Source organism: Scyliorhinus torazame, chromosome 17 (genome assembly GCF_047496885.1).
Source record: "Scyliorhinus torazame isolate Kashiwa2021f chromosome 17, sScyTor2.1, whole genome shotgun sequence".
NCBI classification, from domain to species: domain Eukaryota; kingdom Metazoa; phylum Chordata; class Chondrichthyes; order Carcharhiniformes; family Scyliorhinidae; genus Scyliorhinus; species Scyliorhinus torazame.
The window spans coordinates 99,970,446-99,994,495 of record NC_092723.1 but is presented as its reverse complement, the minus strand read 5'-3'; the positions used below and the strand labels follow the sequence as shown (position 1 = coordinate 99,994,495).

The 24,050-nt window shown below is 44.2% G+C and overlaps 1 protein-coding gene across 2 annotated transcripts in view; it reads left to right on the top strand.

The window, feature by feature from the left end:
* The window catches only part of LOC140394017 (E3 ubiquitin-protein ligase MGRN1-like), a 247,376-nt gene that overhangs the window by 210,880 nt on the left and 12,446 nt on the right, over positions 1-24,050 (top strand). For both annotated transcript variants that reach the window (XM_072480789.1, XM_072480788.1), the window contains exons 14-15: positions 7,650-7,695; positions 9,737-9,838. In XM_072480789.1, coding sequence (XP_072336890.1) covers positions 7,650-7,695; positions 9,737-9,838 — 148 coding nt within the window. The remainder of the gene's footprint in view (positions 1-7,649; positions 7,696-9,736; positions 9,839-24,050) is intronic.

Below are 24,050 nucleotides of genomic sequence, written 5' to 3'. Positions count from 1 at the left end.
AGCATTCCAGCGAACCTTTTTATAAAACTCCACTGGGTACCCGTCCGGTCCCGGGGCTTTACCCGACTGCATAGCCTTCAGCCCTTCTGCTATTTCTTCCATCCCGATCGGGGCCCCCAGCCCCTCTACCAACCCTTCGTCAACCTTCGGGAACCTCAGCCCCCCTAAGAATTGCCTCATCCCCTCCGGCCCAGCTGGGGGTTCCGACTCATTCAGCCTGCCATAAAACTCCTTGAACGCCCTATTAACCTCTCCTGAATCTCCTACCAGGTTCCTATCCCTGTCCCTTACTTTCCCAATCTCTCTGGCTGCCTCCCGTTTTCTGAGCTTCTGAGCAAGCATTCTGCTGGCCTTCTCTCCATATTCATATATCGCCCCCCCCTCACCTTCCTCAGCTGCTCCACCTCCTTCCCTGTAGTTAACAAGCCAAACTCCGCCTGTAGCCTCCGTTGTTCCCTTGAAAGCCCTGCTTCTGGGGTGTCCGTATATCTCCTGTCGACCTGAAGTATTTCCCCTATCAGTCAGTCCGTCTCTGCTCTGTCTACCTTCTCCCTGTGGGCCCGTATCGAGATCAGCTCCCCTCTGACCACCGCCTCCCAGATCTTTGCAGCCTCGACTTCCCCCGTATCATTAACTTCCAGATAGTTCTGGATACATTTCCCCACCCGCCCGCACACCTTCTCACCCGTTAACAGTCCGACATCTCATCTCCAATGCGGGTGTTGGCCACCCTCCTTGCTCACCTGTAGGTCTACCCAGTGCGGGGCGTGATCCGAGACCGTGATTGCTGAGTACTCAGTGTCCACTACCCCCGTCAGTAAAGCCCTGTTCAAGATGAAAAAGTCGATCCAAGAGTACACTCTTGGCACGCGTGAGCAAATGGAGAACTCCTTCATTCTCGGCTGCCCAAACCTCCATGGGTTCACTCCCCCCATCTGCTTCATAAGCCCCTTTAGCTCCTTTGCCATTGCTGGCACCCGAGAAGGCAGCCCTTCCAGCTTCCCACTAACCATGATGTAATGGCTTCCCACATCCGCAACTATTCTTCCGGCCTCGAATGACACTCGCTTATTAATCAGGATCGCGACCCCTCTCGTCTTAGAATCCAGCCCCGAGTGAAATACCTGTCCGACCCATCCCTTCCTTAATCTAATCTGATGGTTACCCTAAGATGCGCCTCCTGTAACATTGCCCCGTCCGCCTTCAATCCCCTCAAATGCGCGAACATGCGTGCCCTCTTAACCGGCCCATTTAGCTCTCTAACGTTCCATGTGATCAGCCTGTTTGGGGGGCTTCTCTCACCTTCTGCCCCCCCCCCCCCTGCCGATCAGCCATCACCTTTCTCGGGCCAGTCTCCAGCTCGCGCATCCGCAGGCCCGTCCCCAGCTCGCGCATCCGCAGGCCCGTCCCCAGGCAGCCTCCGTCCCCGACCTCCCTTTTGTCCCCCAGCAAAAGTCCCTCCCCCTTCAGCAGAACAGTTTCCCCCTCCCTCTTCTCCCCCCCCCCCCCCCCCCCCCCCCCCCCCCCCCATAACTGCACTATACAAACCGCCCCCTTCAACAAGCATAACATCTGCTCACCCCCCACTGTGCTTCCATGAGCCAGCCTGCCCAGGCTGGCCCCCGCCCATGGCACAAGACATTTTACCATCTATTGTTCCTCACTCCACCCCCCCCCCACCCCCCCCAAAGCTCGGTCACATGTATGCAAAAGAAAAAAAAGCCCAGCCCAGTTGACCAAAAGAAACACAAAGAAAAGCAAAAACTCCACATCGAAAATTCACACCTCCATCCCCCATCAGTACAAATGCAAACTTTAACTTATACAAATATGCAGCAGCCCCAGGATCAATACAGAAGACATTACAGATATAGTCCAAAAACAATTTTTTTTTTTAACGTGAATGCTGCAGCAAAGTTCAAACACCTCAGTCCACTGCCAGCCCTTTCCTTCTAGCGAAGTACATTGTTTTCTCGGGCGACTCAAAGTAGAAATGTTGCTCCTGATAAGTGACCCAAAGACGGGCCGGATACAGCAGTCCAAACTTCACCTTCTTCTTGAAAAGGGTCGACTTTATTTGGTGGAACCCTGCCTTTCTCCTGGCTACGTCTGCGCTCAGATCTTGGTAGATACGCAGGGTGCTGTTCTCCCACTTACAGCTCCATGTCTGCCTGGCCCACCGTACAATACGCTCCTTGTCCAGGTACCTGTGGAATCTCACCGCCATCGCCCTCGGGGGGTCACCTACACACGGCTTCCTCGCTAGCGCTCTGTGAGCCCTGTCCACCTCCAAAGGTCGGGTGAACGTCCCATCCCCCATTAGCTTCTCGAACATGCCCGCTATATATGCCCCTGCATCCGCTCCTTTTGACCCCTCCGGGAAACCAACGATCCTCAAGTTCTGCCGAAGGGACCTATTCTCTAGATCCTCCACCTTCTCCTGGAGCCTTTTCTGCTGGTCTCTCAGCATCCCCACCTCCACCTTCATTGCTCAGTTTGCTTGTTTGGTGTTCCTCCTGCTCAGTCAGTGCCTTCTCCACTTTCTGGATTGCCCGATCTTGAGCATCCAGTCTATGTTCCAGCCGAGCGATCGATTCCTTAATCGGGTCCAAGCATTCCTGTTTTTGCTTGGCGAAGCCCTCTTGTATGAACTGCATCAACTGCTCTGTTGACTGCTGTGTCGTTGAGCCAGGACTCCGGTCATCCACCATGCATTCTCCCACTGCAGCTTCAATCCAGGCCTTCTCTGTTCGCCCGTTTGTTCCTTTGCGAGCACTCCTGGTCTGCCTCTCCATGCACTGATGTGGGATTCCTCCTCACAATTACATCCACCATCAATTTTCCGAGTAAAATCCGAGAAAAAATCGGGAAAGGGCCCAAAGATCCGACCCAAACAGGAGCCACCATATGTGCGACCTGCTCCTTCATGGCCGCCACCGGAAGTCCATGACTTGCCAATTTTAAAATTCAATACCTCGACCGATGAAGGCCAGCATGCCGTACGCCTTCTTGACCACCTTATCCACATGCATTGCCACTTTCCGTGATCGGTGGACATGCATGCCCGTATCTCTCTGTCTGTCAGTACTCTCAAGAGTTCTACTATTTATTGCGTAATTCCTCCATGCATTAGACATTCCAAAGTGCATTACCTCATACTTGTCCAGATTAAACTCCATCTGCCTTTCTCCACCCAAGACTCCAACCAGTTTATATCCTGCTGTATCCTCTGACAATCCTCTTCACTATCTGCAACTCCACCAATTTTTGTGTCGGCTGCGAACTTACTAATCAGACCAGCTTCATTTTCTTCCAAATCATTTATATACACCACGAACAACAAAGGCCCCAGAACTGATCCCTGTGGGACGCCGCTAGTCAGAGCCTTCCATTCAGAAAAGCACCCTTCTACTGATTCTCTCTGTCTTCTGTGCCCAAGCCAGTTCTGTATCCAACATGCCAGCTCCCCTCTGATCCCATGTGACTTCACCTTTTGTACCAGTCTACCATGAGGTACCTTATCAAAGGCTTTACTGAAGTCCATGTATACAACATCTACTGCCTTTCCCTCATCTATCATCTTTGTCATTTCCTCGAAAAACTCGATCAAATTAGTGAGGCATGATCTCCATTTCACAAAACCATGCTGTCCATTTAATTTATGATTTGATTTATTATTGTCACATGTATTCGTATACAGTGAAAAGTATTGTTTCTTGCATTCTGTACAAACAATGCATACCGTACATAGGGAATGAAGGAGAGACTGCAGAATATAATGTTACAGTTATAGCAAGGTGTAGAGAAAAGATCAACTTAATACGAGGTGGGTCCATTCAAAAGTCTGATGGCAGTAAGGAAGAAGCTGTTCTTGAGTCGGTTGGTACGTGACATCAAACTTTGGTATCTTTTTCCTGACGGAAGAAGTCCATCATTAATAAGTCAATTTGTTTCCAAATGTGAGTAAATTCTGTCTCTTGAGAATCTTTTCCAATACTTTCCCTACCACTGGCGTAAAGCTCACAGGCCTACAATTTCCTGGATTATCCCTGCTGCACTTCTTAAACAATGGAACAACATTGACTACTCTCCAGTCCTCTGGAACTTTAACTGTAGCCAGTGAGGATACAAAGATTACTGTCAAGGCCCCATAAATTTCCTCCTTTGCCTCCCTCGATATTCTGGGGTAGATCCCATCAGGCCCTGGGGATTTATTTACTTTAATGCTTTTTAAGATGCCCAACTTCCTCTTTATTAATATCAACATGGTTGAATAAGGTTATGATGATGTTGTATAAAACTCTCCTTAGGCCACAGGTAGAATACTGTGTGCAGTTGTGGTTGCCTCACTATAGGAAGGATGTGATTGCATGTGAGAGGGTGCAGAGGAAATTCACAGGATGTTGCCTGGGAACATTTCAGCTCCGAAGAGAGGCTGATTGGTGGGATTGTTTCCCTTGGAGCGGAGAAGACTGAAGGGGGACCTGACTGAGGTGGAAACAATTATGAGGAATATAGAGAGGGTAGATAGGAAGGAACTGTCCCTTTAGTAGAGGGATCAATAACCCAGGGGTCATAGATTTTAGGTGAGGGGCAGCGGATTTAGAGGGATTTTGGGTAAAAGCTTTTTCACCCAGAGGGTGATGGGAACCTGGAGCTCGCTGCCTGAAAGGGTGACGGGGTGGGAACCCGTACAACATTAAAGAAGCATTTAGATAAGCATTTGAAACGCCATAGCATACAAGGCTATGAACCAAGCACTGGAAAATGGGATTAGAATGGGTGGGTGCTTGATGGCTGGCACAGAGACAATAGACTGAAGGGCCTCTTTCTGTGCTCAAAACTTGTACCTGCATTCTAGCCTTTACGCTTCGAGTCCTCTGTATCTCAGAGTTCTACATTCTCTCACCATTTAGATAATATGCTTCTCTTTAATTCTTTCTCTCAAAATGGACAATATCACATTTTCCCACATTGTACTCCCTTTGCCAGACATTCCCCACTCACTTAACCTATATATATCTTTTTGTAGCCCCCTTCTGTCCTCTTCACAACTTACTTTCCGACCTATATTTTATGCCATCAGCAAGTTTGGCAACCATCCCTTCATCCAAGTCATTGATATAAATTGTAAATAGTTGAAGTCCCAGCACTGGTCCCTGTGACACACTGCTCGTTACATTTTGCCAACCAGAAAAATACCCATTTAAGCTTACTCTCTGCTTCCTATGAGCCAGCCAATCTTTTACCCATGCCAATATTTTATCCCTTATACCGTGAGCTTTTATTTTTTGCAATAACCTTTGATGTGGCACTTTATCAAATGCCTTCTGGAAATCTACGTGCAGTACATCCACCTATTCCCCTTTATCCACAGCACATGTTATTTCCTCAAAAAACTCCGATATGTTGGTGAAACATGATTTCCTTTTCTCAAAGCCATGCTGACTCGGCCTGATTACCTTGAACTTATCCAAGTGCCTTGCTGTAGCTTCTTTAGTAATAGCTTTGAATGTTTTCCCTACGACAGATGTTAGGCTAACTGTCCTCTAGTTTTCCACTTTCTGTCTCCCTCCGTTTTTGAACCATGGAGTTATATTTGCTATCTTTCAATCAAGTGAGACTATCCCTGAATCTAGGAAGCTTGGAAAATTAAAATTAATGCATCAACTGTCTCACTAGCCACCTCTTTTGAGACCCTAGGCTGAAGTCCATCAGCACCCGGGCTCTTGTAAGCCCACAACTCCAATAATTTACTCAGTACCATCTATCTGGTGACTGTAATTTTCCTGGTTTCCTCCTTCCCTCACATTTCTTGATTTAGAGCTGCTTCTGGGTTTTACATGTATCCTCCAGTGAAGACTGATGCAAATCCTTATATTCTGTCCAAACTTCTGCCCCTGCACATATCTTTGCACAATTATGTTATTTTTCTTTAAGTTTGATACTATCTTCTAATTTTTCTAAATTAGACATCCCATGGACGTTTTCTTTTTTTTTCTAAATTTAAAGTGCCCAATTCATTTTTTTTTCAATTAAGGGGCAATGTAGCCTGGCCAATCCACCTATCTTGCACATCTTTGGGTTGTGGGGGTGAGACCCATGCAGACACGGGGAGAAAATGTGCAAACTCCACACAGACAGTGACCCGGGACCGGGATCGAACCCTTGTCCTCGGTGCCATGAGGCAGCAGTGCTAACCACTGCACCACCGTGCCGCACCCCCCCATGAACTTTTACTTACTCGTTGAAATCTATCTGTTCTGTATATTCTGAAATATCCCCTTTAATGTTTCTCATTTCATATCTATTGACCTATCCCTTAACCTAATTTGGCAATTCACTTTAGCCAACTGTGCTTTCATGCCCTCGTAATTGCCCTTCGTAAAGTTTGCAAACACAGTCTCTCCCTCAAACTGAATTCAATCATATTATGGTCATTGTTACCTTGGGCCGCCTTCACTGTGAGTTCATTAATTAATCCCATCTCATTGCAAAATACCAGGTCTAGTATAGCCTGCCCACTGGTTGGTTCCAGAACATGCTGTTCTAAGAAACTATCCTGGAAACATTCGATGAACTCTTCTGGCACCACCTCTGGCCTGCCCTGCTCAAAATCTCAACATTACCCAACCACACATGGACAGAAAAGGCTGCACTCCCCGATTTGAATTGGGGGGGGGTTCGGTTTCTACGGGGTTCACTTGTTTGCAATAACTCACCAATCGTCGGTCACCTCAGCTTCTAGAGACTTAGCCATATAGTTAAAAGGAACACGTTAAATTATGAATTCAGGAAGTTAATTAACCATTAAAAAGGTAACAAGTCCGAAACATAAAAAGTAAAGTATCATTTAACAGCAATTAGAAGTAACAATAAGAGAAGAAAGCTTAACTTTAACAAGTGAACAGACTTCTCACCACCCTTCTCCAACCAAGTCATGAAGTGCGTCTTCACCTGAAGAAAAGGTGAATTGATACATTATATCTGTGCTTTTTGAAAAGGGTGGATATAACCCTTAACTCATGGATAATCACCACAAGTTTTTTGTTCTTAAACAGAAATAATTTAGTGGGCAAAGTGAGTGAAAAGTTACTTCGGATTTTATGGTGTTGAAAAGTTTAGAAAAATAGTCACTTTGTTTTTAATCAAGTAAAGTATGTGCAAGCTTCCGTTTAAAATCAAAATATATACCATGGGCAGCCCGGTGACACAGTGATTAGCACTGCTGCCTCACAGTACCAGGGACCGGAGCTCAATTCCGACCTTGATGAGGGTGACTGTCTGTGTGGAGTTTGGACGTTCTCCCCGTGTCTGTGACCGGTTTCCTTCCACAGTCCAAAGATATGCAGGTCAGGTGGATTGACCATGCTAAATTGCCTCTTAGTGTCCAAAAGGTCAGGTGGAGTTACTGAGTTATGGGGATAGGTGCTCTTTCAGAGATTCAGTACAGGCTCGATGAGCCGAATGGCCTCCTGCACTGTAGTGATTCTATGATATTTCACAAAGAACGTTCAGAGATTTGCTTATTGCTTATTTACCATTATTGTCGTGAGGTTAGAAAAGTTTGGGAATGTGATATTCAGCAAATTCTGTTGAGCTGACTTGTAAACTATATGATAACCAACATGAGTTTCTGTTTTGTTTAGAGTACTACGCTTGCAGAATCCCCAGAACAATGCACACAAAATGAAGGTGAGATTGACAGAACAACACCAGCAACAACGTGCGTGTGTATTTATATGTTGTATATCATGGCACATTTAATATAATAAAACTTGCTAAGACACTTGTTGCGTAGAAGCAGACCATTGTGGCTGTGTCTGTGTCTCCACTTTGAAAGACCAATCAATCAGTCTCAGTCCCCATCTCTTCTAATGGCTGCAAATATTTCCCCTTCAAGTATTTTTGCAATTATTTTTGGGAGGTTATTATTGCTTCCAGCGCCCTTTCAGGCAGCACAATCAACAGCATCATAACTACTGCATACAAAATGTCATGTTGCCTCTCTTTCTTGCTAATTATCTCCTAAATCTGTATGTATCCTCCTTTTCAAGGGGCTGAATGGCCACCAACTCCTGATTTGTATGTTTTGTATGTATCATATCAATCCTTCTGCCACTGGAAATTAGCAAGTAATGCATCTCCTGACCACCGCCCCCCTGCCCATTATCTAAAAGGCACAAGTCAGGAGTGATGGAATACTCTATCCTTGCCTGGATGAGTGCAGCTCCAACAACACTCAAGAACATAGAATCCCTACAGTGCAAAAGGAGGCCATTCAGCCCATCCAGTCTGCACCAACCCTCAAAGAGCACCCCACTAAAGCCCACTGCCCCCACCCTATCCCCATAAGCCCACCTAACCAGTGCATCTTTGGACATTAAGGGGCAATTTAGCATCGCCAATTCATCTCGCTTTCCCAGCACCTTCTTTAAAACTGATCCCTCTGTATTTTCTCAGAGTGACTAACATGAGCCACACCCAGTGATGTATTTTCACATAAAATCACTATTACTACTTTTAAAGGATCTTCATTTTTGTCATTTGTATTTTAACTTTTCACATTTGTGTACTTGAATCTTATTTTTAAAAATACATTTAGAGTACCCAATTCTTTTTTTTGCAAATTAAGGGCAATTTAGTGTGGCTAATTCACCTACCCTGTACATCTTTGGGTTGTGGGGGTGAGATCCCGCAGACACGGGGAGAACGTGCAAACTCCACCCGGTCAAACCCGGGTCCTCAGCGCTGTGAGGCAGCCAGTGCACCACCGTGCTACTCCTGAATCATAGTTTTAAGCACACTCACCCACACACACACTTTTCTCTTCAGTGAGCTAAATCTCTCTCCGATTTCATCCTTCTCTGCAGGAAAGCACTTCACCTGCGCTTGTCACTTTATCTAATGCAAGATACTTTGTGTGACCACAGTATAACAATGCCAATTTGCTTTTATGTAATGCTTAGAACATTGATTTAATTCACTGAACATTATTATCTGATAATCTTGTCTTCTTGTGTTTCTGATTGGGGGCCTTCTATTGTTGCATGAGTCTTACAAACCATGCGACAACCATAAACCGTTGGGATGCCAGTATTGATTCATTCTAAACAGATCTCTGCATGACTGCCACTTCAGTTTTTTTACTTTAACTCTGAAAATGTATGAGTCGGGAAGCTTGGAATGTGGCCACGAATAGCAAACATTTACAGCTGTTAAATTAAATTCCCTCGTGTGTCACCTGTTTTGCCTAGCTGTGACCAATAATAGACTTTTAAAGGAGTTGATGCCACCAAATTATGCTTACCCCAGAACCATTGTTCCCACCATGTACCTAAGACTACCGACAGCTCCAGTATGCTAATGTGTTCTCTAATGAACTACTTTTACAGAATGTAGGAGGCCTGACATAATAATGACCTACAGTAAATTGTAATTCTTTTTTGAAAGTTATACCATTAAGAATCTGGCTTTAAAGTTCTAGGGACAATATTTTTTTTAAATTGCATCATTTCTGTTTTTTAAATAAAAGTAAAGACAGGGGAGATCAATTTTGACTTTGGACCTTGTAAATAAATGAAAATGGGGAAAGAAGTCTAACAGATAATGTTACTTATTTTGTATTATCGCCCAAAGACAAAATTACTCCCAAAATGTCAGAACTTGGTTTTCAGCATTGCTATATGGATCTAGACTGGTTTACAGTGATTCCTATCTCTTTATTTTCTTCCAGTTGAGCGAACTAGCTCTGAGGAAATCGTACAGGATGGCAACAATGAGCACGGTAGCCATGCTATAGAAGATGGCGATACTCCTCTTGAGCTGACTCTACCAGGTACTTGCCCTTTATCTTTTACTAATTATATTTCTTCCATATATACTCTGGATTTAAGATGTTGCTTTACTTATGTAATGGGACTGAATGAGTGGTACCCCTACGATCTTTACCATGTCTCTTTATCAAAAATGAAATACTTTTGTATTTGTAAGTGACCATGTAAAGTAGGTTGTTGTAACAGCAATTTCTTGCATATAACAATCGCTGTAACAGCAATTTTTTTTACATATAATGATCGCTGTATTTCATTACATGTGCTATTAGAGATGGTCATGAAAGATGTTCCAAAGCTCCATAAAAGTGCAAGACTCAGTCTTTCTCACTTTCTCCCTCTGTCATATTTCCCTTTTTTCTCTCTCTTCCTGCTCCCAAGTTATCCAATCAGCCATACAAAGTCAAAAGGTCTTATTGTTGACCTCTGGTCTGTGGTAAAGATGCTGCAATTGGCCACAGTCTCCTTGGGTTACAGAGAGGAAAATCAGTAAGGGCTCCAACCAGTGTCCAGCAATCCACGTAAAGTCAGTGTGTGCTTGCCTCTCCCTCCTCTGATTGAATAGCCTGCTGACACTCACTATGATGGGCTGTGGGAGGGTAACTGGTAGCTGTGGCACAGTCACATCTGCAAAGCACCAATACTGTCCAGAATAAATAAATAGTTGGGAAATTGACAAGTATAGCCTCAGCTTGCTGATCTTCCAGTGATCACTGAACAAATGCAATGGTATGAGAAATCTCAAAAACAGTTACTGGCTGCTGTGGTAATCCTGTTTTATGTTCTTTTATCCTTTAACACCTAAAACCCCAACAGCTGTAAAATATGTTAAATGCTTCTATGCTTTCTTGAATGCCGTCAGCCTAAAAATCTGTAATAGAAAGCTCTTTCCTATCTAAGATGCAATCTTTCTGGCTTCCACAAATGCTACTGTGCTGTGTCCTTTCGTGTATGCATTGTTACATTAAGCCTTTGATCAAAAGTTTATTATTTAGTTCCATGTATGATATGTTGGTTTAAAGAAAGAATCAGACAATCTTAATTCCACCGTTGTTAGACATGAAATGCCCTACCACAAATAGTGCTGGAAGCGGAATTCAAAATAGCTTTTCAAGGGACAATGGGTAAATATTTGATGAAGCAAAATGTACAAGAGTATAAGTAAAGGTCACCATATTGGAAATGCATCTAAGTGAATATTACTTTGCGAGTTGGCTGAGGCACAATTGACCTCTTCGAGCCCAGTAAAATTCTATGATTCTACAGCCTTTACTAGTTCTCGCTCTCTCTTGCTCTCTCACCCCCCCCCCCCCCCCCCCCCCCTCCCAATGAGAATCTATAGTACTTTGTAAAAGATTTGAGGACCCAACTTCATCATTGCTTTAGGGAAGAAATTCTACATTTTAATTGTCCTGAGATTGTTTCTAACCTTTTAATTCATTCTGTGATCATTTTAATTTGTGCTCAAGTGTTACTGTCTGGCTGACCAATAGAAACAATCTTTCACATTTACTTTATTAACCACCCGATCTTTTAATTAGTATATCTGGAATTTCCTCAATCTTCATCAGTACAAGTTAGCTCTTCCCTCTTATTAGACTTACCCCAGTCTCCTGTTACCCTCTTGGTGATAATTTACTTAAGAAAGGTTTTTCTCTCCTCTTACACCTCTTATCTGTTCATTGTTCCTCATTTGTTTTCTTGGCCTTCCTAATATTTCTTTTGCAGATTTTTGACAAATGTTTTACATTTATTCTTTGTTTTTATTTTTTTTATCTGATCTGTGAAGAGATGAATGTTTTTTTGTTCAAATTTGGCCATATCTTACTTTCAATCCTGTAACTCCAACCTTGATACAGTAGGTTTTCCTTTCCAAGGCACATTTAATTTGTATGCTTTTCATTTCTTTTATCTTTCATTGCTTATCAATGTTTCTTTGCGCGAATATTTTCTTTTAATCTGAGGAAGGCCACTTTTTACCTTGATATATTTTACAGTTTGGATGAAAACCTTTTGAACGTTTAATTGGAAGTAAATTGGAAAATCTCAAATCACTTTCTGCCACCACCTATTTTATTTCTGTTAACTGTTGATCACAAATCCATATTACATAGACTATACACAGAAACAGACCATCCAACCCAACCAGTCCATGCTGGCATTTGTACTCCACTCTCATCCTTCCTCATCCAGCTCCTGCGGTATATATTTGTGTACCCCTCCGCCATCAAACGTTTGCATAGCTTCCCCATAAATATTATTTGCCTCAGTTACTCAATGTGGTAGTGAGCGCCGCATTCCTACTGGGTCGGGTGCACAGATATCGGAGAATTTCCGGCTCCACGAACTGGACCTTTAAGAATGGCTGCGAGGACATTGGACTTTTGGTCTGGGTGGATGAAGGGATTAGGATCAGCATGGATAACCTGGGACAAACTGAGGAGGATGCAGTTTTCAGAGGGGATTTGGGCGGAAGATCTGCCTCGGGCGTCTGACGCTGTGCCCATAGTTTAAATATAAAGATTAAAATATGTAACATCTCACCAGCACCCTCCCCCTAGTGTTTTTAGTGTTTCCAAGCAAGCCTTGTAGCTGAACAGGGGCACTTTAAGAGAACGATTGACGTCATCAGTAGTTTGCGTGGGCAAATGAGCAGTCTTTGGTTTGGTGAAACCTCCAAAGCCTATAGACTCAGCTTGAATCCACCACATAAAAACTGGCAACGAGATAAGTGAACAGTGTTTGTGGGCAACCAAAGAAATAATAAATAATTGAAATCGGCGCTTCATGAAAACTGGTGATGGGGGAGCCAAACAATATTTGGTGTCACCGGAGGAACCGAAAAATCTGAACTGAACAACCTTGGGCAGAAGCCCGCCCTGTGCTCCACCCAAAGTGGACTCGGTAGCCGTGAGTAGCATGTACCCTGCAACAACAAATTTCGAGCTGAGGCTGCAAAACACAAAGGGGAACAGATTGAGCTCAGGTTGTGCAGCAGATATAAAAGTCCCAACATTCCTGAGCATAATTGGGGAGAGGTGACATTTAACCTCCGGAGGAGTCTAGTCGAACCAGAAAAGCCAAACACAAAAACATAGGAAGAAATAGTGGAAACGTTGAGAGCCACTCTTCACCAAAACCTTCAGTCATCGCAGAAAGGTTTAGGATTCATATGCGCAACCAAGAAGGAGGTGAATCGGCTGCACAGTTTGTAGCTACCCTGAAAAGATTGTTAAACACTGTGCATTTGGGGATGTGTTATTGATGTCATTGAAGATGGATATTAGTCTGTGGTTTAAGGAGCGAAGCTACTCAAAAGCGGTTGTTAACCAAAGAGAACCTGACCGTAAACAAAGCCTTGGAAGTTGCTGTATCTATGGAATTAGCAGCCAGAAAAGCTCAACAGTTGAGTTCAAGCAGAAAAATTCACAAGGTGGTGGCTTTTTAAAATTAATTTAGAGTACCCAATTTTCCCCCCCCAATTAATGGGCAATTTAGCTTGGGCAATCCACCTAACCTGCACATCTTTGTTTTGTGAGGGTAAAACCCACGCAGACACTGGGAGAATGTGCAAACTCCACATGGAGAGTGACCCGGGGCCAGGATTGAACCCGGGTCCTCAGCGCCTTAGTCAGCAGTGCTAACCACTGCAGCGGCTGAAGCTTCGATGCAAACGGCGACTCACACTTGCCATAAATGTGCAAAAGCCGGGCACTCAGCAGCAGATTGTTGGTCCGAAGACAGCATGTCCAGAAATTGTGACCGAAACAGCCACGTTGCACATGCTTGTTGGAAAAAGAAGCAAGTTTCAGTTGAAAGTTGCAGGAAGCAAGAGTTGAATAAAACAAATGGTAAGTTGAATCAAGGAAAAAGTGTCCGCGTGGTAAGCAAATGTTTGTGAGAAGGAACTCGAATCAGAGTCCAAATACAGCTGTCACTAAATGTACTGGCTATTGGTGACGCAACAAACCGACATTGAGTCACCACTTTTTTAAAAATTCATTTGCGGGATGTGGATGGCGCTGGTTAGGCCAACATTTATTGTCTATCTCTAGTTGCCCTTCAGAAGGTGATGATGAGCTGCCTTCTTGAAACTCTACAGTCCCTGAGGTGTAGTTACACCCACAGTGCTGTTAGGGAGGGAGTTCCAGAATTCTGCTCCAGCAACAGTGAAGGAACGGCGTTAAGTTTCCAAGTCAGGGTGGTGAGTGACGTGGAGGGGAACCTCTGGGTGCGATGTTTCCCAGATTTCTGATGCTCTTGTCCTTCTAGATAGTAGCAGCCATGGGTTTGGAAGGTGTTGTCTAAGAAACTTTGGTGAGTTACTGCAGTGCATCTTGTAGATGGTACAGACGGCGGCCACTGTTCATCGGTGGTGGAGAGTAAATGTTTGTGGAAGGGGGAGCAATCAAGCGGGATGCTTTGGCCTGGATGGTGTCCAGCCTCTTGAGTGGTGTTGAAGCTGCACTCACCCAGGCAAGTAGAGATTATTCCATTACATGACTGGCTTTTGGTGGATAGGTTTTGGGGGGTCAGGAGGTGAGTTACCCGCCTTGGGTTCCTAGCCTTTGACCTGCCCTGGTAGCCATAATATTATTATGGCTAGTCCAGTTTAGTTTCTGATCAATGGTAAGCCCCCAGGATGTTGATTGTGGGGAATTCAGCAAAGGTAATGCCATTGAATGTCAAGGGCTGATGGTTAGATCTTCTCTTGTAGGAGAAGGTCATTGACTGGCACTTGTGTGACGTGAATGTAACTTGCCACTTGTCAGCCCAAGTCTGGATATGGTCCAGGTCTTGCTGCACTTGGACATGGACTGCTTCATTATCTGAAGAGTTGCAAATGGTGCTGAACATTGTGCTGTCATCCTCAAACATCCCCAATTCTGATCTTATGATGGAAGGGACGTAATTGATGAAACAGCTGAAGATGATTGGGCCTAAGACACCACCCTGAGGAACTCCTGCAGTGAATTCCTGGAGCTGAGGTGATTGACCTCCAACCACCACAAAGATCTTCCTTCAGTTGGTGAAGATGGGGGTGGACACTGAGGCAGCTGTCTCACTGGTGCCAGAGACTGGAAGAATCAAATTGGCAAATGTAGCCTGGTAGTATTAGAGATTGTTTTTGGAACAGTATGTTGGGAACCAACCAGGGAGCAGCCAACTCTGGATTTGGTATTGTGTAATGAGGAGGGATTAATTAATGACCTCATGGTTAAGGATTCTCTAGGGAGTGGTGACCATAGTATGGTAGAATTCAAAATTCAGTTTGGGGATGAGAAACTGGAGTCCACACTTGCATTCTGGAATTAAACAAAGGAAACTACATAGGCTTGAGGACAGATTTGGCCTGAGTAGAGTGGGCAGGAAGGCTAAAAGGTAGGACAGCTGATGAGCAGTGGCAGTTGTTTAAGGAGATACCCGACTCCTCACAACTAAAATATATCTCAGTGAGGAAGAAAGATGGTAAGAGCATCCATAGCTAAACAAGGAGGTCAAGGACAATATAAGGTCAAAAACTAAGTTATACCATGTTGCAAAGGCCAGTCGCAGGCTACACGATTTGGAAACTTTCAAGCATGAACAAAGGGTTACTAAAAATATAATAAAAAGAGCTAAATAAGTTATGGAAGAAAGCCAGCGAAAAATATCAAAAAAGATAGCAAACGCTTCCGTAAGCTCATAAAAGGGAAGAGAGTCGCTAAAGTAAATGATGGTCCCTTGGAAGATTAAACCGGAGAGTTAATAGTGGGGAACAGAAATGGCAAAGATGCTAAAGCAATACTTTGCCTCAGTTTTCCCGGTGGAGGACACTAGTGCCATTCCTATAGGAATGGGCAGTTCAGAAGTAATTGAAGGGAGGAACCTAGAACAATCAACATCAATAGGGAAACGGTACTCATCAAGCTAATGGGATTGAGGGCAGACATGTGCCCCGGGGGGCCTGATGGCCTATACCCTAGGGTGTTAAAGGAAGTGGCAGCGGAGATAGTGTATCCATTGGTTTATATTCCAAAATTCCCTGGACATGGGAAAGGTTGCAGTGGATTGGTAAAATGCCAACGTAACGCCCTTATTCAAAAGGGAGGGAGGCAGAATGTGGGAAATTACAGATCAGTTAGTTTAACATCCGTTGTTGGGAAATTGTTAGAAGCAATTATCAAGGAAGTAATATCAGGATATTTGGAAAGTCAAAACGCTATACGTCAGAGTCAGCATGGTCTTATGAAGGGCAAATCATATTTGACTAATTTGCTAGAGTTCTTCGACTGTGGAGTTAAGGCCAGGATTAGATTAGCCATGATCGAATGGCTGAGCAGACTTGATGGGCCAAATGGCCTAATGCTACTCCGATATTTTATGACTGATTCCAAATCAGGCCTACCCAAAATCTTGCAGAAACATGCCATTGTCTTCGATGGTGAATTGGGAAGAATGAAGGATCTCTCAGTAAAGCTGAAGATCAAGGAAGAAAGTTGGGTAAGATGCTTAAAGGCTAAGGCTTAAGAAGATTCATGCAATGCTGGTCTGAGGCAACGCAAGAGCTCCAATACGGCTGCTTTGAGTCAGTGGACTGGTTCATATTCAAGAACTCAGCGGCCAGCCTGGACAAGTACGCCACCACAGTCACAGACTTCAGCAGTAAATATGTTGAAGATTGCGTCCCAAAGAAGGTAGTACGTGTGTTCCCCAACCGGAAACCACTCCCTACTGAAGTCCAGGTTTGAGGCGTTCAAGACAGGCAAGCCTGACGTATGCAAGAAATCAAATTATGACCTCAGCAGAGCTATCGGGGATGCCAAGACACAATACCAGACTAAGCTAGAGTCACAGACTAATGGCACTGACTCACGTCGGTTGTGGCAAGGCTTAAACAATATAACGGCTACAAAGGAAAGCCGAGTAGAATCTCCGGCAACCGAGCACTCCTCCCCGATAAGCTCAATGCATTCTATACTTATTTCGAGCAGGAAGCCAACAAACTGTTGTCAACTGCCCCAAGAGATCAACCCATACCTACCATCACAGCCGTAGAAGTCCGAACGGCTTTCTCGAAAGTGAACCCATGGAAAGCAATGGGTTCTGATGGAGTCCCTGGTCGTGCACTCCGATCCTATGGGGACCAATTGGCTGATGTGCTTGCAGACACCTTCAACCTCTTCCGAGTGCATTAGGAGGATCCCACCTGCTTCAAAAAGACCACCATCATACCGGTCCAAAGAAGAACGACTATAATCCCATGGCCTTGACATCTATCATTATGAAGTGTTTTGAGAGGTTGGCCATGGAATCATAGAATCCCGACAGAGCCAAAGAAGGCTGTTCGCCCATCGAGTCTAAACCGACCCTTCGAATGAGCACTCCACCCATGTTCTCTCCCCGGTCCAAACTGCCCTATCCCCGTAACCCCATAACCTAACCACATCCCTGGACATCTGAGGGGCAATTCATCATGGCCAATCCACCTAACCTGCACATCTTTGGACTGTGGGAGGAAACCGGAGCACCCGGAAGAAACCCACGCAGACACTGGGAGAACGTACAAACTTCACACAGTTGCCCAAAGCCAGAATTGAATCCGGGTCCCTGGTGCTGTGAGGCAGCAGTGCTAACCACTGTGCCACCCTGCCGCCGCATATGATGTGTCATGAGACACATCAACTCCACACTTCCAGAATGCTTTGATCCACTACAATTTAGTTAACTGGGGTTACTAGGTTCCGGGGATAGGGTGGAGGTGTGGGCGAAGGTAGGATGCTCTTTCCAAGTACCGGTGCAGACACGATGGGCTCAATGGCCTCCTTCTGCACAGTAAATTCTATGAATTCGCATACTGCCACAATCCGTCCACAGCAGCCACTATCTCCTTGGGTCTGGAGCGTCTCGACAACAAGGACTCCTATGTCAGACTCCGATTCATTGACTACAGATCCGCCTTCAACTCCATAATCCCAGGCAAGCTCATGTCCAAATTCCAAAACCTATTATTTTATTCCAGTTAAGGAGCAATTTAGCATGACCAATTCACCTACCCTGCACATCTTTGGGTTGGGGGGATGAGTCCTAAGCAAACATGGGGAGAATGTGCAAACTCCACACACACAGTAACCCAGGATTGGGATCGAACCTGGGTTCTAAGCGCTGTGAGGCAGCAATGCTGACCACTATGTCATGGTGCCGGCCAGATCCTCAACTTCTTGACCCATAGACCACAATCAGTAAGGATGAACGACATCACCTCCACGGTAGTCCACAATACTGGGGACCCCCCAAGGCTGCATACATAGCCTCCTACTGTACTCTTTATACACACACGACTGTGAGATAAAATTTGGCACCAATCCATTTACAAGTTTGCTGATGACACAACCAGAGTGGGTCGGATCTCAAACAATGATGAGTCACAGTACAGGAGGGAGATAGAGAACCTAGTGGCAACAATCTCTCCTTCAATGTCAGCAAAACTAAGGAGCTGGTCATCTACTTCAGGAGTGTCAAAACACCCCTGTCTGTATCACTGGTGTCCAGGTGGAGATGGTTGACAGCTTCAAATTCCTAGGTGTAGGAATCAGTCCTGGTCCACCCACATCGACGCTACGACCAAGAAATCACAACCGCGCCTATACGTGCTCAGGGAACTAAGGAAATTCTGCATGTCCACATTTACTCTTACATCATAGAAAGCATCCTATATGCTCGGCCCAAGACTGTAAGAAACTACAGAGAGTTGCAAACACAGCTCAGTCCATCATGCAAACCTGCCTACCATCCATTAACTCTGTCCACACCTCCCGCTGCCTTGGCAAAGCGGGCAGTATAATCAAAGACCCCTCCCACCCGGGTTATTCTCTCTTCCAACCTCTTCCATCAGGCAAGAGATGCAAAAGTCTGAGAACATGCACTAACAGATTCAAAAACAGCTTCTTCCCCACAGTTACGAGACTCCAGAATGACCAACCCTCTTATGGACTGAACTGATCTCTCTATGTAACTTCAGTACTATTGTAGCACTATACTCCTTATTCTTCACTCTGTCTATTTATTTACATTGTGTGTTTATCATATGTCCTATGTTTTTCATGTATGATACGATCTGGCTCGACTCTACGCAGTACAATGCTTTTCACTGTACCTCTGCACATGTGACAGTACATCTAAATCTAAAGGCAAGGCCAGTGCTGTACATAATCAGACCTCAGGTAGAGGCAGAATTTGAATGGCTGATCAAAACCAGAGTCTTTGAACCTGGTAATGAGAGTGATTGGGCTATGCCGATCATACCCGTGATGAAGATGAATCTGAACACTTTTTTTGTGGCGATTTTAAAGTCACCATTAATCCTGCACTGTGTGCAGAGCAGTATCTGCCCTCGATTGATGACTATTTGTTGGGTTGGCTGGAGGCCAAGATTTCAGTCAAATCAACCTCAGTGAAGCATGTCTTCAAATGATTGTGGATCAGGATTCGCAGCAGTTTTTGACAATTGTTACACAAAAAGGGTTATTTCAATAAAAAAAGATTACCATTAGACATTGCTCCAGTGCCATTGTTATTTCAACAAACCAATGGATAAAACCTTAAGTGAATTAAATGACTCCTGTGTTACCTGGATGACATCTTGGTGGCTGGAAAGAATGAGGAAGAAATTAATAATCTTTATTCGTTTCACAAGTAGGCTTACATTAACACTGCAATGAAGTTACGGTGAAAATCCCCTAGTTGCCACACTCCGGCGCCTGTTCGGGTACACTGAGGGAGAATTCAGAATGTCTAATTCATCTAACAAGCACGTCTTTTGGGACCTGTGGGAGGAAACCGGAGGACTCTGAGGAAACCCACGCAGACACGGCGAGAACATGCAGACTCCGCACAGACACTGACCCAAGCTGGGAATCGAACCTGGGACCCTGGCGCTGTGAAGCAACAGTGCTAACCACTGTGCTACAACACCTCTGCCACACTCCAAAGATTAAAAGATTATGGATTAAGAGTCTGAAAAAAACAATTGTGTATTTTTCCTATCTTCAATTGAATATCTGGGCCATGTTATTGATGTCAAGGGACTGCATAAGTCGCTTTCGAAAATCAAAGCCATTATCAAGGCACCAACTGCTCAGAATGTTAACCAACTTTGATCTTTCTTTGGTTTAATAAATTACATCGGAAAGTTTCTCCCTAATCTGGCGACTATTCTAAAACCCTTTCACAATCTACCGTGTCAAAATAAAAAGTTGAAAAGGGATCGATGTCAGAAAGCATTCGTGCAAACCAAAGAGGCTTACTCAAATCAGAAGTCTTGACACATTTTTATCGAAATTTACCCAGAACTGGTATGTAACCCCTCACCTTATGGGACTGGGGAGGTGGTTTCGCACAAAACGTCCACAAGTGAAGAAAAGCCGATAGCCCTCAAGTCGAGGACGTAGAATAAAGAGGAATAGTGCTCAGATAGATAAAGGAGCCCTAGAAATCATTTTTGGAATAAAACTGTTCTACCAATTCCTATATAGGAGGAAAATCACTTTATTGACAGACCATCATCCAGTAACAATGTTTTTTGGACCTCATACCGGGATTCCATCACTGTCAGCACACACTTTATGTATCATCAGTCAAACCTTCATGGGAATGCAAATAGTCTCCTGACTACCCTTACCAAATAATTCATCGATAAAGTTTGTGTGGAAACATTTTCTACTTCAAGCAAGTAGATAGCACTCCTATAACTATAGGGCAGGTGAAAAAGCATACCAGAAATGATCCAGTACTGTCAGAGGTTATGGACATGCTGCTTCAGGAGCAAACCATGAGTTAAATTCATATTCCACCCAGGACTTGAGTTATCAGTATCGGCAGGTTGTCTCTTCTGGGGAATGAGAGTCATCATTTCACCGTTATTCAGAAAATATGTGTTAAATCAATTACACGAAGGCCATTGTGATGTTGTAAGGAGGAAGGAGATCGACAGGAGCTATTTTTGATGGCCAAGGCTAGATGCCGAAATCAAGGAGAAGACTGGAATGTCTTGTGCAAAAGTGCAGAACCTGCTGCCATTAGCTTCTTTGCACCTGTTGAATACTTCAGACCATTTGAAGCACACATTTTTCTCATTCTAGTCTTTGCCCATTCGAAATGCTATCATGAAGTCAACATCATCAGAGAAACCAATTGCTATTTGAAATTTTCAGCAGATTTGTTTACCCTGAACAACTGGTGAGCGATAATGGACCGCAGTTCATATCTCAAAGAGTTCATAAACTACTTGAAAGAGAATGGAATTCAACGCTTTGCTTCCGCTCCTTATCACATGGCCACAAATGGGCTGGCAAAACGTTTTGTACAGACGATGAAACATTTGTTAACAGTAACCAGAGAACAAGGTATATTGTCTCAATGTTTGAATCAATTCCTGCTTGGGTATAGGAATGCAGCGCATTCAACAACCAAGTTTCTCCAGCATTGCAAATGGTTAAACATCAACTATGTACAGCATTCGATTTGGTAAAGTGGATTCCCGCTATCATCATAGCACAGACAGGACCAGTCTCCTACACTGTACAAATCCGCCAGAGGTAGAGCTGAAAAGTCCAAATCCAAATGTGCCAAGAAACGACCTGGGTCTTCCTGAGAATCAATTATGGAAACAACACTCCAGTTAAGATAACGACTGACGACACTCCCACCAAGCTAAAGGACCAGAAGTTGCAGCAAGTACGAAAAAGCAGGCGCCTGATGTTTGCCGAGAAGCACACATACAATGGCGGCCATGGAACGTTTGATATATTGACTGTTGTTAATTGATTGTTCATGTTGCTAATTGATAATGTTGTACTGTTTATTGTGTCAGGGACCTTTGATTTAAAGGGGGAGGAAATGCTGTGACTTCAGTGTTTTAGTGTTTCCTCACAAGTGGCCCTCGAACTGAATAGGGACACTTTAAGAGCATGATTCCGCGATGTCAACTCTGTCATTTGCATGGGCAAATCGGTAGTCTAACATCATAGCCTGTAGTCTTAATATCTTCCCAATAAAGTCTACGTTTTGGTTCAACCTCCAACTCCTGCAGACTCGATCTTGAATCCACCACACCCGCCCCCTCCCCCCGCACACACTCCCCACGCCATATCTATGCAACCTCATGCCCCTACCCACCGCATAACCCTTCATACACTCCATGTCACCCTATGTCCCTGCGTCCATCTCGCATGGCTCATTATAGCCTCTCTGCCAATGTAGTGCAACTCATGCCTCCCCATGACCCCACCCTCCACCCTTTGCCTTTACACCTTCCGTAACAACTCACATGGCATCTACCCTGGACAGGCACTAGGACCAATGCGGAGATTCGATAGAATAAAGTTCTATAAAATACAATTGAATACTATATTGGAAAAAAGCTTCTCATAACCCAATTACTACATTTACATCCCTTCAACTACAAAAAGCTTTATAAGAAAGTGCACCAATACCTGACAACAACAAGCAGTGGAATTTATAGTCCAACATGAAAGAGCCTATTACTATTTGTAGCTGCCAATCAGGTGGTGAATTGGTAAGTGCCCTACTATGATAATGGATGGTTGTGAAATTAAGCATGCAGCACTGATCCAATAGTAGAAACCCTCAAGCTTCTGTCAACAGACAAAATGAAATAGCATGCATTAAACTTTTCTGTTTTTTCAGGGCTTTTCTATGCTTTGACAGATTGACAACTCCCTCTAACAGATAATTTACATAGGTTCTTATATTTCCAATGAATTAGACAGCAATGGGTTGAAGCACATTTTGCAAACATTTGTGCATGCCATTAACAATTTCAAGGTGCACCTGACCTCCCCAAAGTGCAGCTTATCTCCCCCAAAGATCTGCCGGGACCATATCCAAAGGGGTACCCTAACTATCCAAACGAGTCCATAAAGCTCAGACCTGCTCCTACTGGGTTTGATTCCTGCCGTGGGTGATTGTGTGGAGTTTGAACGTTCTCCCCGTGTCTGTGTGGATTTCCTCTGGGTGGTCCGGTTTCTTCCCACAGTCCAAAGATGTGCAGGTTAGATGGATTGGCCAGGTTAAATTGCCCTGTAGTGTCCAAAGAATGTGTAGGTCATGTGGAGTTGTGGGGATAGGACGTAGGGCAGGGGAGTGGGTCTAGGTAGAGTGCTTATTTGGAGGGTCGGTGCGACTCAATGGTCCGAATGGTCTCCTTCTGCACTGTAGGGTTTCTATGGGTACCTGGCCTAATCTAAATACTGTAGGTTTCACACTCCTGGCCTACCAAAATCCCACTTCAATGGAGGCAGCTGATGATTTAAATGGCCAGCTGCCCCCATAAACTGCACATATGCAAACCCTGTCCCGACTTCAATCCCACCCTCACGAAAATGAGAAGAGCCTCTCTGCCATGGTGAAAATCTGGGCTACTGTGTCTCCTCAATTAAAATCTTTCACAAAGGCACGTATTGGGTCACCCCTCGGCTTTCTCTTTTCAAATGAAAAGAGTCGAGCCTGTTCATTCTTTCCTGTTAAGTAAAAACACGCATTTTTGGTATCATCCTTCTAAATCTTTTTTACACCCTCCCCAATTCCACTATATTTCTTTTTTCACTACGGTGACCAAACTGTCCGCTTTACTTGTGGCCTAACTAAGGGTTCATACATGTTTACTATAATTTATCTACTTTTCAATTCTCTAGAAATAAACTCCCAATGCATGGTGCGCTTTCTTTATGGTCTTATTAACCTGCATCGTGACTTTTAGTGATTTGTGTGAACTCTTTTCATTTTCTTAGTAAAATGTGAAACCCCACACCTCTGTTGAAACCCATTTGCCATTTATATGCCCGTTCTGGGTTTATTTTCTTGCAGTTCTTCTCTGTGTTGACTATGCTCCCAAATTTATGTTTTTCAGTCCAAAGTCTAAAATGTTGATGTGAATTGTGAACAACCATAGCCCCAGCGCTGCTGCTTGTGGGACCTGTTTCCCACTTGCTGCCATTCTGAATAGCTACCCTTTAACCCTACTCTCTGCCTTCTGTTTTGCAATCAACTTGCTACCCATAATGCTACTTGTTTCCTGACGCTGCATACTCTGGTCTTATTTATTATTTGTTATCTTATCAGAAGCCTCTCGGAAATCTGGATGTATTACATCCACTATAATACATTGTTATTTTAAATAGAAATTAAAAATCTTCCATTCGTCTTGATTCTGCAGGA